The sequence below is a fragment of the Trachymyrmex cornetzi genome, unplaced genomic scaffold, assembly GCF_001594075.2.
Source record: "Trachymyrmex cornetzi isolate Tcor2-1 unplaced genomic scaffold, Tcor1.1 scaffold280, whole genome shotgun sequence".
NCBI lineage: Eukaryota > Metazoa > Arthropoda > Insecta > Hymenoptera > Formicidae > Trachymyrmex > Trachymyrmex cornetzi.
Window position 1 is genome coordinate 322683 of NW_017297483.1, and position 17542 is coordinate 340224.

At 32.9% G+C, this 17542-nt stretch overlaps 2 protein-coding genes across 3 annotated transcripts in view; one reads left to right on the plus strand and one right to left on the minus strand.

The window, feature by feature from the left end:
- The window catches only part of LOC108762208 (colorectal mutant cancer protein), a 111318-nt gene that overhangs the window by 61491 nt on the left and 32285 nt on the right, over positions 1-17542 (plus strand). The gene's annotated exons all lie outside the window — the stretch shown is intronic.
- LOC108762210 (uncharacterized) lies at positions 8500-10153 on the minus strand. Its single transcript, XM_018509116.1, has 2 exons — positions 10084-10153; positions 8500-8833 (listed from the first exon to the last, which is right to left on the minus strand). The coding sequence occupies exon 2, from the start codon at positions 8811-8813 to the stop codon at positions 8592-8594; it is 222 nt and encodes a 73-aa protein (XP_018364618.1). The 5' UTR covers positions 8814-8833; positions 10084-10153; the 3' UTR covers positions 8500-8591.

Genomic DNA, 17542 nt, shown 5'->3' on the forward strand with positions numbered 1-17542 from the left:
GCACGTGCAGCAGCAGCAACATCAGCAGCAACAACCGCCGCGCTACCCGATGCAAATGCAGATGTTTGCCGGCCATGTGCCAACCTTGGCCGCGAAGGAGACCATTCTCGAGCCGCCACTACGTCGCGACGACCTCGTCTATGTTCACTGCGCGTCGGAGGATGAGGAGGTTGCCGAGGATGAGGAGGAAGAATCCAAGGGTCTTACCAGGTCTAGGTCGTGGCTTTGCTGCCCTAATGATCGCCGACCCGATAAGACCGTGCCCATACAGGTCGAGGCCAATAAGGACGTGCAAAATGCTGTAAGTTTTCCCGAAATGGCCTTAGACGATGTAGGTGAAGGAAAGGACGCAAAACCAGAGAAAGAAAAGGGAGAATCTGTATTCAGTGATAAATCCATGTGCTTTAACACAGTTGAAGCTTAAGATCTACGTTAGGAAATTAATGTTTACGTAAAGGAATCCGATAACTCACGTCCGTCGAATAAATTTCGGAAGAGATAGATAGATAGATAAATAAAATGTTTATTAGAAATTCTAGAGCAAGCTTTCTAAGAGCAAATTGTATTGAAATTAGGAGAAAACTAGTTACGGAACAAACAATGAATAAATGGCGCAATATCTAAAGGTTAAGTGGAAAAGAAAAGTACTGTAAAAGTAAAATGAAGAAGAAATAAAGTGAATTACATTGTTAAATATCAAGGAGTAAAAATAGCTCAATCCCTTGAGTTAAATAATATTTCGTTATTTTTAACTTCAACGTGTCAAAATGTAAATCAATTTATTTCTGTGTTTCGAAGCAAATAACGTTCATATTAACGTGTATACACTTAAATAATAAATTTTTAAATTAAATTTAATAAATTTTGTTGAGCTAAATTGTTTAACATTTAACTTCATTATTTTAGTTAAGTTAACAATAATATTGAGTAGGAGCAGTAGCGACCTATACACAGAGAGAATTTTGTTCTTAGAGTTTACCCTGAAAATTGATAGTCGTGGGACAACATTGTATTTCCAAGAATTTTAATGTAAATCTCTCTCATTCATTAATAAAACTACAATAAAGTATAAAATAAGTTCGATTAATTTTACTGAAGTGCATGATAAAAATCTTTAAAATATTGTATTGTACCATAACTACTATATCTTTGGGGTAAATTTTAAAACAAAATTCTGTCCGTGCAGAAATGATTAACTTAAATTGGATATATCAATTAACAGTGCAGAATACAGTGAGGGAGGGTCCCTATGAAAAAAAACCTGTCAAATTATTTTCAGAAAGAAGTTGTTAAAAAAGGGCCAACTTTTTCTCGAAAAAGTATAAATAAAAGAAAATGTTTTTTTTTTTTCGAGATGTTAACCTACTTGAAGATGATGTATTTAGTTAAATTTCAATAGATGCACTATATATTTTTGCTTAATTTTCGAAATGTTCCTCAACCTCAACGAATTTTTTAATAATTTTATCGTATCCAGAAGATCAAAATCTACAAAAAACATTATTTCTTTTGTACGTTTTTGGGCAAAAATTCACTCTTTTTCAACTTTCTCCTTGTTGGGAAAGACAACTTTCTTGAATTTCTCGTCCTGAAGATGTTACCATATCTGATATCACTCCTCGTATCTGTCGCGAGGACGCGCGGGATTTTTGGAACTGATTTATGATATATTTAGCGTGATGCTGACTTTTTCCATTCGCACTCGCGATATGACGTCACGTCCTGACATACGCCGTCAGGAAAACCTGTCAGCAAGTCGATACACGACAGGCAGGCAGGCAGGCATTGCTCTTTTCAGATCTCCGCGGCTTTGCAGTCTAGCTCGCGGGCGACGATAAATCATCGCGCCGCCGCCGTCAGTCATACAAACGAAAACACAAAAGAACTTTTACTCGATAAATTGCATGTCAGTCATAATGAGAGTGGACAAATCCAATGGCGCTTTGCCTTTTCCCAAATAATGAATTTTGCGGATCTCTTTCATTGATTATCCTGCGTATTAATTGAAAAGGCTTCGCATTCTACGTCAGTTTTACTGCAACAAAAGTGAAAAAATAATTACCGTCAAAGACTGAAATTATTTTTCAACTTTAACGTAAGTATAAAGCATTCCTACAAATTGACGTACATGTTCTATATCTAATAAAAATTCAGTTAGAAAAGAGTTTTATTGAAAAATAATAAAACAATAATCAATCTAGACTCAGTGAAAAATAATATAATAATCTGTTTTTTAAATTACGATGATTTTTAACAGAGCTATGAGCAATCAAAGTCAAAATATTCTTTTACTTAACTCGCGAGTAACTCAGTAAGAAAAAATGGTAGGAACATTAAAAAAAAAACGATTTTATAAAGAAAACTTCAAATTTTCACGTCAGGCAGTCGAAAATGTTTACAAATTTTTTTGGGCGCATGACAGGCACAAAGTGAGAAGAAAATTCTCCATCTTTTTCAGTTCATAGTTTTCTGTATGTAAAAATTATCAAACTCACAGAAACTAAAAAAATATAATAATCTTTTGAAAATACAAATTTTAAGTTTTTAAACTTAAAATTTCCTTTTTTTTTTATTTAATTCGTTCCCTTTTAACGAAGATATTGCATATACAATTTTGATCTAAAAAAAAACAACAAGAACTTTTTTTCCAATTCAATAGAAAGCAATTACTTATCTATAACGAAATATTGCATTTTGCTTTACTAGTAATTACAGAATGAACAAATTAAGCAATAAATTGATGCAAGCGAGTCAAACAAACAGCTTGTACAATTTACAGTGCTATCTATTGAATTCACTGTGTAATTACCTACACGAGCAGCAAGAACATTTGATCCAATTATCCTGTAGTTAGTCATTTATGTGTATGTGTACAATAATTCTACATATAAAACTTGTATAATTGTCACTTTTATAATAACTGCTACTACTGTTTTTCTCTAAGTGTAAGTAATACGATTAATCGTTTTCACAAAATTTACAGGTTGCAAGAGTCTACGAAAAGTTATCGCAGTCATTTTTATTTACATGAATTCTCAAAATTCTTAAAGATATCTGAAAAGCTAAAAAAAGAACGATTTGAGACTGTTGACTTCTCTAATTTATCACCATGTACAATTTTACTGCGTAATACGAAAGCAGATTAAGCTTTTGTTTCACACTTCCATGTGCTTCTAATATTTATGGCGTATTTCCTAGGCCATCATACTCTCTTATTGGTGTCTCCACGGGCCTGGCGTCTCCGTGCACACCCTCGGTTTTTCGACAAATTTCTCCCCAGCTAATCTCATGATGGTTACGGCTGACGGAAAACTTCCGCCGTTTCTTTTTTTCCCGCAGGAGACGTAACTTCTGCGAAAATTACTTCCAAGTAATATCCGATAAAATGATTCAAGTGAGGCTATCGCCAGTTGAAACGCAGTCTGGATCTTTTTCAAAGATATATTTGCAATGTTAAATTACGCTTTAAAAGCTAGACCATCGGAAGCATTTTTATAACGCAGATAAGTTATTTTTACATTTTCTCAAATGGTTTTCGTTATTAATAGAACATATTTTATCTTCATAGAGATAAAATTTCTGTCGAGATAAACTTGGCGCCGTGCTTTATATAAAGCACATTTTTCAACCTAAAATCAGACACGATATTTAATCCTTAACTGTGGACATTACACACTAGTAAATGTAAAGTTCTGGAAAAACTTCTCTTTTTAAATAAAGAAAAAGAGAAATAAGTACAATTCTTTGTTTTGTATACATATTTATTGCTGTAGTTTCTTACATTTTTTATCATTAATGATGCACAGAATCAGGTTTTATCTGTTTTTTTCCGACAAAAAACCATTATAATTCCAAATAGTTTTTTAACAAGATGTGTTAGAAGAGGAAATCGGACTTTGCCCTCCTTTATTTCGGAGAAATTTGAGTGTGAAATTTTGCTTGTGCCAAAAAAGATCCAGTTTACAGACGGAGGATTAAAACGTATGGGTTAAAACACGGAGTGCATAAAAGAAGATTATATGCGAACGTGGAGCTGCTTGTCGAAGATCGACTAGAGAGAATCAATCTTCTTGAGGCGAACGAACGAGTGATTCTCGAGCGGTGTAAATCGCGATGGGAAAAGGGCGCGGTGAGAGAAATAATCGCGAAACACCTCCGCGGTTTCGTGCCACGATCGCGGAAACGATCGACAGCGGCGGCTGCACCGTCTCGTGTGGCGATCGCACTAAATTGCACTGACGACGAGGGAGCCTGGTTTTCTGTAATGGATCTTCGCTCACGCGTGGCTGGCAAAATACGCGCGAACCGTGAAACCAGCAGACGCCTACCGTTGCATTCCATGGTGCGCGTTCCGTGGCGCGCACAATTGAGGCATTTGCTAGGAACATCGCAACCGCCAGCCGGGTCGCATACCGTCGTAAAGTTCAGCCGAGAGGGCCATATCGTTAACGTTTATGAGTTGGTTGACACCGACGAATACCCAGCTAAGTCTGTACGACATTGCGCGCGGTAAAGCCGATAGACGTCAGCGCAATTTCGCAGATACTTATCGGATGCACTCGAGGATAATTTATGTCTGAAAGCCAAACAGGGCGGGAAAACTTCTAAGAAATCTGAAGGAAAAATCGAAAAGAAAATATATTATAAGCATAAAATATTACAACTTAGAAAGAAAAAATTGACAGTTTCGTAAAGCAGATAGATGTCTCGCGTTACTTTCTTATCACAAGTTAATTTAGTTAAAATTGAACCTGACATCAAGGATAAAAAAGGCTATTTTTAATGTTGATTACTTTTGGCATTTAGATAAACACATAAATAAAAATTGTGATCAAACTTTGTATCACCCTGTATACTTATAGTCTGTTTATTATTTGGATCAATGTTAATATCTCATATATATTCCTAATTAATACTAATCCATGCAGTTTATGTACATCACGTTATTATACCGGATTTAATCTTCTTCGAAAAGCGAATCAATGAAACTAGCACGACATTCTATTAATATAAAAAAAATAATGACAGTTCTAGTAGCACTTTTTATAGTTCTATACAGTTCTATCTAAAAATAAAAAACAGTTCCTCATTTTTTATATTCCAAATATGGAAAAAACCAAATATGGAAATATGTCGTGAACTCTGCTAGAACTAACTGTCGCTAAAACTGTTATAAGCACGACACTTTCTTAAAATGTCGGGCCGTTTTCTACATATATGTAAAATGTATAAAAATTGGAAATTGTTGGAATTCTGTTTTCAAAATATAATATATTAGTAGATCTTTGGTAGAGCTATCGGGAATTGTTGCTAAAACCCTGGTTCATAAGTCGAAATCAAGTTAATATCGATTGATTTTTCGGACTGTTTGATTTGATATCGACTATATTTTCTATTGATCTTCGAAGAAGATCGACATTTTATCAACGCTGCATCGAGAAGATCGACGTTTTATCAACGCAGCATCGATAAAATATCGATCTTCTTTCGAAGATTAATAGAATATGTAGTAGATATCAAATCAAACGGTCCTAAAAATCAATCGATTTCAAATCGACTTGTGAACCCAGGAAGTGCTAACATTTATCATTTTCTTGTATTTTAAAGGAAAATTGTCGTGCTAGATTCGCAAAATTAGCACTCCATATTTTCATATTTGGTTTTTTCACATGCAAAAAATGCGGAACTTTATTTTATTTTTCGGTAGAACTATAGAACACTATGAAAAGTGCTACTGGAACTGTCATTATTTCTTTTTTATATCGATAGAATGTCGTGATAGCTTCACAGATCCTCGAAAAGCAGCACCTTTTCAAAAACGCAGACACAAAAGACGCTTCGCTGCGAAAGTGCAAGAATCGCACGATTGTATTTCGATTTAGAAATAGCTTTGAATCTTGTGCTGTGCATCAACGAGAAAGAGGTATCGCTTTGACTCACTGGACCGCGAAAATATAGCCCACGTCTTCCATTTTTCTGTTCACTCTCCCATTTTCTCTCGCCTCGCTTCTTCTCCGTATATCTCACCCACGCGCAGTATAAAGACATCATCATTTGTATGCGGCTGGTTCTTTTCGATGTAGGTTAATGGTATATGGTCCACGGAGGTCTCTCTGTTGCTCGGTACCTCTGGCAACTGGCTCACGCATGTATTTCTGTTTTTTTTTTTTTTTTATTATAATAACACGGAAAGTTACTTCGCAGACGCAATCTACGTTATTACATATAAAATATCGATGAGAATTAAGAAGAATGTGACACCTACGATACGGAAGAAATTGGATCAGTGAATTAATAAGGATTTTTAAGTAAAGAGTGAAAATCGCGAAATATGATGAAAACAAAAATGACATAAAATATTTCCGTTTTCTAATGAAGATGATCGCGACAGGATTTTTTGCGGTTCAACAATCGATTCGATCCATCATTTCGAAGTGAATATTACTTTGCGCGTTTACGTACTTCGTACGAAACGCTCCGGCCGTCTCTCGCCTGCAAAAGAAAAAAGTAAAATAAAAATTATATCTAAATTAATTGCTGGCGGATGGTCCGGCGTGTCCGAAGGCGAGTTCGGTAATCGAATCTCTTGCTCGTGACCTTACTCGCCGATGAAACTGCAAACCGCCGCACGGCCGACCGGCCTTGTAATTGAATCCTTGATTGCTTTTTGTTTGAATTACACTCCGGCCGTCGTGTACCCCTGTTTGCACTGGACTGACACACGCACTCGCGCACCCCTGACCTTAACCGAGCGAGAGGATCCTCCGTGAATGAAACATCGCGAAAATTGCGAGGCACGTGGTGACATGAAACGTTCCTTCGTGAGAGTCCAGTTGTATCGGATTTGCCTAAATGTATAGGGTTATACATTTATAAAACGATCTCTAAACGCACAATATTATTATACAAATATTTTGTACAGTATCGATTTACAGTAACTCCTTTTAAACAATTTAAAACAAACAATTTCTGAATATAGCCATCAAATGATCAATACATACAGAAAAATATCAGGGTTATCACAGATCTGGAAAACCAGGAAAAGCCAGGGAAATTGAAATTGGTCATGGAAAACCAAGAAAAGTCAGGGGAAAATGTAAAAAAGTGGAATTTTGAAATTTGCTCAGAATCTCCTTAAACTGCTCCTATTTTAGATAATTGTTATAATTTTTTTATATTATTTCTGACGTTTGTAGTGAAATACGTTCAAAACTCGCACACTTTGAACGATTTTAATAAAATAATTAAAATTTATATTTTATTCAGTATTTTTTTTTTGCTTGAATTTGCACCCAAAATTTTAGTGTGCTATTAACCTTTTTTGCGTCGTTTTTAATAATATATGCTATTTTTCCTACAATTCATGACTTTAAATATGTTAAAATTTATATATTTTATATTGGAAAATTTTCCATTTTCATCTGGAAAACCTGGAAAAATCAGGGAATTAAAAAATTTATTTTCTGTGGCAACCCTGAATATTATTTTATTGATAAAAAAAGTGATTATTCACTTTACTTTCTTTCTTTTAAGTAATAGTTATCTTTAACATAGAATATTTTTTATAATAATCTTAAAATATACTTATCACAAATTTTAGAAGAAACTTATTATTATATACTCGAAACCAGAATTTGTTTTAACTCTTTGTTACCGCATGTTTTTATGTTTGTCTTTATTGCACAGAAATATACCTGACAGTATTCAAGTGTCTCTAATTTTCGGTAAAATGCACTGATTAAACTAAATGTATAAAATCTTTATTTTAGAGGATCTAAAGAAGAGCTCCATTTAAGTAAAGTTGTAAGTTGTAAAAAAAAGTAACTAATAAAAGTGAACTTTTCGAACCATCACGGAAATCACAAATATACTTTTTAAAAAAATTATTAATAGTATTTAATATAGAAATAAAAATAAAGGGACTAAATGAATGAACTGTTGAAAGTCTATATTTTAGTTAAAAACATGCGTCAAAATATTTCCGTGCAAGTCTATTTATTTCGACAAATGAAATTGCACAATTTTTTATAGAAAGGCACAATTACTAACGCTTTTTCGCACAAACTGATAACGCTAGATAAGGGAAAATATACGTTGAACACTTAACTTTTATCTCCTACATCAAAGTCCCCTCACCTTCCTGTTTCTATGAATGCTGTGCAATTTTCAATCGTTCTGGGTACGCTATACCCCGTACAATAACTGAGAGTTAAAATATTTTATAAAATTAATCGAAGAAGGAGGGACTTTATATAATAAGCAAATCGAATTTTAATTTAATAACCTGATTGAAGTATTAAACTAGGATTCGAAATTATATTTTAAATCAATTTAAAGCTAGTTATGAACTTAACAGTCTTGCGGAGATACGAACTTTTGAAATACTTGAAACAAATAATTATTTACGTACAGCATGTATTATTTTGTGTTTATCATTGTGCAATAATATATTGATCGGTCTAAGGACTGCTTAAGCGCCCAGTGATTGTCTATCAACGATTTTCAACATTTTTTATTAATCACAAGAAGCGGAAGAATACAACATAGAGAACTGAAGATACGGCATAAGTTCTCCCTTCGGGCTCATGAGTTTAGGATTTTGAGGGTTTTGGCCCACATGTCGGTACCGGATCCGTGCCACAAGTGCCACTGTTACAATGAGGTAGTGCCATCTCACAGGGTCTGCCATCGGGACAAGACGGTGCGTCTTCACAGTTTTTCCCTGGCAGGTGAATGTATTCATCATCCTCTGCCATGATCGTCGTCGAGAATACGACGGCAATGACCATCAGCAGGGTAATAATTGATTTCATCCTTGATCGACTTCAATCACCTGTCATGCGAGACTATGATACATTATTGTGCAATATGATGATATCATAAAATAATGATGACATTACGATGATATTATAAAATAATAATGCGAATAAAAAATACGACAAATAAGTCAAATTGAAAAAACTAATTTATAATAGTTTAATTGAGAAACTGAGTAAAGATTGAAGTGTGTAATGAAAAAAAATACACAAAATGTCTTCCACTATTGTCGATGTGACAGCGAAACGCAATTTACGTTGTCATACAGAAAATAATGAGGCAAATTAAGAATATGATATACGGTATAAGAAATATGGTATAAGAAAAATAGGGGAGGACTAGCGAGTTAATAAAGATTAAAAATTTTTGATAAGATGAAGTCGCGAACTAAAATGAAGAAAAATTACATAAAATACAGCCGTGTCCAAAATTATTAAACACCCTGCACTTTAACTAATTAATACACTCTAAAAAAAATACGTCTAGCTTTAATACCATGCGGTGTCTACATAATTTTCACCGTGTTGGTGTTAAATGTTAATATTAACGATGAGAATTATATGGACACATAGTGTTAACTCTACATCTGTATTTTTTAGTGTATTAATTAATTTTCTAAAAAGTGATGAATTACTTTTTCTTTTAATAATTTCTTAGAATTAGTTAAGATCCATGCATAAATACTTTCTTGCAATTTATCGCCTAATTGTGTTAAAAATTCCATCCTAGTATGACATAGTTTTTAAAAAATAGATATAGATTAGCAAACCAACACACAAAGTCCTAACCTCGACCTGATTAAACATTTATGGGTTTACTTAAAGAAAAACGTTTTTGTAATTAAAAGTACACTTCGAAGCAAGACACAAATTGTGATTATAGAAGAATGAGGGCGGAATCCACACACTTGCAAAAAACTAGTAAAGTTTTTAAAAAAAGATTGCAGAAGTTTTAAGACGAAAGCAAAGAGAGTATAATAAAATATTAAATATTTATATTTAATATTAATTTCATTGATTGTGATTGATTGATATATTAATAAATAAAGCCGTACAAACTTTTTTATTTTTAACAAAAATAATACCGATTTATAGACCCTCGATAATTAAAAGTAACAAGAAAACAAAACGAGCAATTTTTTGTTTTTATTTTGATTTACATACTAAGAATTATGAAATTTATAAGGCTTAATAATTTTGGTTGTATTTTCAGTATTTATGAAGATGACTACGACAGGATTTTTCTCGATTTGCGATGCGACGTTACCTGAGTTCTGAACACAAAATCTCCGTAGCACCAACGATACTCCAGAAATGAATGTTCACATTACCGCGCAACCGACGCGTTTTTATCTGTTACGACCTACCCCTCGCTTCCTCTTCACAGATCGCTCTTTGATTACGTGACCCGATAATCGCCGATGTCTCATAACGTCCGATACGGCTGGCTGCGCGTGAGAAGGACGCCCGTATTTGGATGCGTTATTTTACGCACTTCCCGCGTGAATAAAAAGAAATCGCGATTGTCCGCTGAAAGAGGAAGCGAACGGACGAACAACGTGCCCTGATCTGCGCCGTTGATAATTCTACCGTTTAATTTCCTCTACAATAACTGAGAGATTTCGCTCAATTCGCGGAAATGATCCCTCAGCAAAATTACATAACCGAATACAAATGAGCAAACAGATCTGACTCACGCTAAGTTATCTGCGCGTTATTTTAGCGCATTAAGCCTTTCATGATGTTTGCATCTATTTGCAATAAGAGCTGCATTGAATTAACTCGATTGAATTGATCTGCGAACCATAAATAGATGTAAGACTCTCATTTATACTAAATATACGTTAAACGAAATTAAGACTCGCTGTAGATGATCTATAATTAATTTTTAAATGAATAGGTGCATAGCATTTTTAGGCAGAACTTTTTAGAAATCTTGTTCTAAAAGGAAAACAAAAATATTTTTTCAAATGCTCCAGAAGTCTCAAAGTTCATTATTTTTACCAGATTGAGCATCAAATTATTAAATTGCTTATCAATTTAATTTGTGATATTACTATATCTAGTAGTTTGATTGCGTTTATAAGTTCGAAAAATCATTTCGACGCGCAGCGTTCAAATAGCTACATATTTAGTATATAAATTCACATAGAAATTATTTAAAAGCATTAAAAATCTATACTGAAAAAAAATTTGCTAAATCTGAGTAAATATTTCTTTGAATAGTTCCAAGTAAATATTTACTAAATGTAAACATATATTTATTTGATACCATTAATTTGATTTAAGTATCATTATATTTTATTGAGCAAATATTTTTTTGCTCTAAATGAATGTTTACTTGGAACCATTCAAAGAAACATTTACTCAGATTTAGCAAATTTTTTTTTGTAGCTTTTACTGGTATAGGCTTCTAATTTATTGTGTTCTCAATGTATGGTCTAAAATAAGATTCTTATTGTTTACTCATTGTTTTTACATTCTTCTTTTTCATAAGAGTATAACTAACGTAAATTGAACTATAACATAAATATAGTAATAAAACATGACTATAAAAATAAAATAAATTACAAGTTATTTAATAACGAGCGATTGAGAACATATGTATCGCGGTACTTCGTGCGTTTTGAACTTACTGTTTATTACAATTTTGCCTTTCCTATTTTATATTCAGACGTTTCGGCACTTTTTGAAACATCATCAGCGAATTGCGATTAACTTCTAACGATAATCGCAGTAAATTTCGGTTTAAGTTTGCAGCTGAGTGTACGTCTTCAGTTTGAGTGAAGATTCATTCACAGAAAAGATTTCTAGAGGAAAGGCCCCTATTATAAGATACCGAGTTCATTTTGGGTAAATGCTAGAAGTCTATAGGCAGAATTTAAAATAATAATAGGTCATTTTGAAAGGAATTTAATAAACTTTAAGATAACGTTACATAAAATTTAATTCAAGTTTCATATTTTTTTGAAAATTAAAGAAATGTAAAAAGTGAGCAAATCGCGAAGTCGAAAAATTGTGCTCCTAATATGAGATGCCCCGAGAAATCGATAGTAAAATGCAAAGTATATCAGTATTGCAATTAAAAAACTTTATTTAATATTTCTAAAATACAAACAAACACAGCCAGCATGAGCGAAAAATGAGCATGCGATAGATTATACCCAGATTATACTCGTTTTCAGGTAGTTGGAATCAAACATCACAGATATAGGCACTCGACGTTCATTCCGGTTGTCTCTTTTATTATTGTACAATAATATTTATACTTTAGTAACGATTTTCACTATAACATAGGAGCATGGGTTATTCATATTAGGAATACCCTGGGTATCTCATATTACGATTTCCACGCCTTATGGTTTTATGATCATCAACTCTAACTTCTGTATTTAAACATTTCAACATATCCCGTATTTTTCTATTAGTACGACCTTACTCTATCACTACATGAAGAATTTATTGCCAAATATTTATTTATTAAATCATAAACAAGGTTTAAATATTCATCTCAATGAAACTTAAAGACATCCAAATTCTAAAATCTTGTTTTACAATGACTACAGGCATGATCTAATAATGAATTTTCTACTAAATAGTTTTCAATCCAAGAGTAATAAATTCATGGTAGAACCAATAGATAACGTTTATTAGTTTAGCAGAAATACTGCTATCTCATATTAGGCGCCTATCTCATAATACTTTTCCTCTATATTCAATGCTATTACTCCTCGATCTGGAACAAAATAAGATCGATATAGAGTCAATCGTATTTATTTTTCAGAAAAGAATATTTTCTTCTTAAATAAAAAATTCTAAAATCTAGAATAAAATATTCTTGATGCTATCTCATTAATTTTCTACAAAAAACTAGGCTCGGTCAGGACTCGAACTCTCTCATTCCGCGTATTTCTCACTTAGCGTGTTACATCATGAAAGCTTCGCTGTATTGATGATCACGTATATAACACAGATAGACTTATATTAAACGTAAGAATATATAAATCTAAATTTATATGTGTTATAAATACTCGTCTCAAGACAAGATGTTGATCTTATTTTATTCGAGGGAGTAGAATAAAAATTATTGATTTAATTTTAATAGAGATATAATTTTATACTGTATACAGTGTTGAGCTAAGATTAAGTACGTCAAGAATTTTTTTTTCTCGATATTAGAAATCCTTTCTGAGAGTGTTGCAACCGTCATTTAGTTGTTCGACTAAGTGAGTGCCGCTGCACACTGTAACCGTACATTAGTGAGAATTTCGCTTTGTATCTCGCAACATTATTCAAATTCTTATTTATTTTTCTGTATCGACCTGTTCGGGTAATTTATAGTAGGATAATAATTAATGATGGCTCAAAAAGAGCCGAAACGTTTGAACGTAAAATAGGAAAGGAAAGATTGCAATAAATACTATAAATAGTAAATTCAAAAGTACTGCGATACAATCGCCCGTTATTAAATAACTTGTAATTTATTTTATTTCGAGAGCACAGTTGTTATAGATTGATTAGAATAAAATTTTTTGGAGTGTCCTGTACATTATACCTACACTGATAAAAATAAGACCGCCTTGTTACTACGAGAATCGGTAGTCATTTTTAACCCTCGATTGCGCAGTTAAAATACATGATTTGTAGTTTTACCTTTAAACATTACATTTACCATTCGAATGGAATGAAGTTTCCAGCAAATATTATTTAGGTATACTATTTGATAGTAAAATTCATATTTATTAGCAAATGAAATTTCTAGTAGGGGACAGTGGGGAGTTTTGAAGCATGGGGAGTTGCGAAGCACGGCCATAGATATCGCTTAGTTGTGGTTTTGATAGGTCTTACATACTGAAAAGATTGGTTCTCCTAATATCTCAGTTTTCTTGTAGCATTCATCCCGATAGCACACCTTTGTTGTATCTCTCCAGACAGTGTGTTCAACATTTTGTTCGGAAAGTTTTATTGAGCATTCGTGTTTGTGGCAGTTTCATAAACATTTTCAAGCGAATCGAAAAGGTGAGTGCACACAAATTAATCAACAATGATTAGGCTTTCGACGTTCAAATGTATTTATGCAAAAACATTCGATGTGTTACTGACGCGGTGGCAATTTTAAAATATAGCGATTTTTAGTCGTGCTTCACAATTCCCCACGATTTTTGAAAATTCCAAAAAGCAGTTTTTTGGGCCAACAGACAAAAATTGCCGATGACTTTGGATTTTATGCAAATCCATCAACCAGGAGGTGTATTTTAAGATGCTCTAGAGATTCGGTTAGATAAAATGTGAAAAAAAAAATTTTTTATGGTACTTTTGAGTCCCAAACAAAGCGTGCTTCAAAACTCCCCACTCTCTCCTAACTATGCATTTTACTATCACGTCGTGATTTTTACTATCAGACAGTAAACCCAAATAATGTTTACCGGAAACTTCATTCTATTTGAATGGCAAATGTAATGTTTAGAGGTAAAACCTCATCTACAGTATTTGCACGGGCTGTGTCGCATGTCGTATATGAGATTGGTTGCGTTCAGTGGACTCAACAATTTAATGATCATTCGCTGTTATTGATGTGTTCTTTTAGATTTTAGAAGAATACATTAATAACGAATGGTCATTCAATTGTTGAGTCCGCTGAACGCAGCCAATCTGAAGACACTGGTAGTGTCTCGGTGCTAAGCTACGCGCAGCGGACACTGCCGTGCCTCCTTTACGCGAACCGACGAGTTGCGCCAGATCGAGATTATCGAATTTCAATAACGGCTGAACCGATTGCGTTCTATGTATGCTCAATCAATAGCCATCACACGGATTGTATGATAAAAGTGCTTTTATTTTTTTTCTACGTGCTCTACGAGCGAAGATATCGCGACGCAAAGTTCCGAACTGCTACTTTTTCAGTTCAGATTCAGATACGTCGTTCTTATTGTCATTGTCATTGTCATTGTCGTCGATCACATTCCGCCCATTCCTTTGGTGTCCGTCTGACATTCTTTACGCAAGGAGCGCTAGTGATATACATGCGATCAGCGAGTGCTGCGATCTGTAGACACGACAATTATTATGGTACGTTTCCATGAGCGCGTCACGCGACGCGTCGTCCACCGCGTCAAGTGTTTTTACATGAAAAATTTTTCTATTTAAATTAAATTTTTTCATTTTATACAGTAAATTCTTTAATTTTTTGTGGTAACACTTAAATTGAGCAAGGTAACGCAATTTTGTGATAATGTTTTGTATAATGTTTTGAAGGATTAAATAACCACTACTTTAGTTGGAAGAGGAAATGTCTTTGAATGAAATGTGATATAATAATTTCATTTAAGAGGAATTTAAACCATTTGGATTGGAATAGGAAGATTCTTCAATAAGTATACGTATACTTAGGTTTCGTTGCATAAAAATTAAAGATAGTACCATTTGGATTAAGTAAATAATAAAGATAGTATCACTTGAGCTTTACTTTTCATTTTGATAGTAGAATTTAACTTGGCGCCACAGTTGTTGATAAATCGTTCGTGCAAATAATACATACCATTAAATTAATATTCATTATTTATTTAATTTGGCATGGTATAAAGAAATGGGATTTAACTTGGAGCCAGTTCTTGATATCAAATCTTTTATAGGAATGATACATATATCATTAAAGTTAATATTATTTATTTAATTTGGTATTCGAATTACATGGAATTTAATTTGGCGCCAATTGTTGATATCAAATCTGTTTTACGAATAATATATAAAATTTTGATAAAATTTTGATGAATTTAACTTGGCGCCACAGTTGTTGATATCAATTCTTTTATATGAATGATACATATCATTACCATATAAGAATATCCTTGAAGAAAAAACATTAACTCGATTAACCCTAATCGGTGATTCACTGTCAACCGTAAGTGGTCAATTCTACTAAACAGCAAACGCGATTAGTCATCAGTTCCACGGCTGATTAAGTAATTGGCGTTGGTGAAACCAGCCCAAATGGTGGTTCTACACGAGAACCATGTATGCTTATCTCATATACGACATGCGGCACAGCCCGTGCAACTATTGTACATAAATGAGGCTTAAAATTATAAATCACTTTGTATTTTAACTATAATATGTGTAATCGAAGATTAGAAATGACCACCGATTCTCATACAGTAAAATACCGTTATTTTATATATTATGTAAAATTTGGTTCTATAAAAATACATTAACATTTTAATCTTAATGACTATATTTTGACAATATTTAAATTATTTAAAATTAATTGTTTCGACACAAATATTGCATATTTATTTTACGGAAATCATTCACATTGTTAATTAAAATTTTTTAAATTTGGTTAGGTAAGTGATACTGTGTTTCTAACAATAAATATAAAGATCCTAACAACTTCATACCTAAAGAATCTAAATTTTCTTTGTAAATTTTATTTTCGTTACTTTCCTGGTAACAAGGCATCTGTTGTAAATATTCGTTGACTTCATTATTATTTGTAGAATCATCAGTATCTTGTGATTTATAATCTTTTACACCTTTATGAATTAAGTGCTGAGCTAACATATTTCTTTTTTTAAACAACATAGTTGATTTATAATTCTTAGAAAAAGGACATGTAACTGCTACTCCAGAAATTATATGATTATTATAATGTTTTACTACATATTTTGTATTGTTAATTATAGACGAAGCACAAATTTTACATTTTACAGATACTATATGAAGTATTTGGCTATTACTCAATTTTCTATTAGTATTATGATTTCGGAAAATATGTTGTCTGAATCACGATATGTTTGGAATGTTAATCTACAGGCACCAGTCAAACATTATAAGGAAGCATGTTTTTTATTTCTATGAAAGTACTGGTGGATATTATAAGTTTTATTATTTTGGAGGTTAATGCCGCAACTTTTACATGTGAACATATCGACAGACACACTGTAATTCATAGTATATTTTTATTGTGATACTAACCTTTTAATCTCTCGAGATGCCTTCGATTATTACGAGAAAATAGACTATGAAGACGCTATGAAGAACGCAAATAACGCAAAACACTATCAGAATATTCTCGATGTGCTCACCAGTGCTCACGCGCCACACGGTAATGCGCGCGCATGCACACTTTTTACTAAAATACCATTGATATCACACTACTGATAGTAAAATCCCGCGCCAGGCTGTAAATTTACAGTATAAGAAAGAAATTTAAACACATGTATGTAATATTATGGGTATATTTAACGATATTGGAAGTAAATTTACAACTGATTTGTAAATATACTATATACAATTAATTTTTCATAATATTTCGGTATTTTCCATTGAAATAAAAGAAATAATAAAAATTTTAAGTAAAAAACTACAAAAAGTCAATAAACTTACCAAAAAATAAGTACATTTCCTTTGTAAATTCGCATCGATTTTTATCAGTGTACGAGACTTGCATATTTTTAGACTCTACATCGAGAAAAAAAGTTGAAATATTTGCAAGCAAATGTTACATGTTTCACGTGACATTTTTTGACATTTATTGATTAAAAAAAAATTTACTGTGATGATATAATTCTATAAAATGTATTTCATTAATTGTAAAAAAAATAATAGTACATTGTGTAACGAGTGGGGTTTAGTTGCCTATTGCGCAACGCAGGCGCCGTTGGCGCACGAGCAAAGCGAGTGCGACATATGAAGCAGTGCGTGGGGAGCAGGAAGGGGGGGGGGGG

Excerpts from the sequence above, each read along its gene's own strand:
- LOC108762210 (XM_018509116.1), bottom strand. The coding sequence starts at position 8,813 with ATGAAATCAATTATTACCCTGCTGATGGTCATTGCCGTCGTATTCTCG.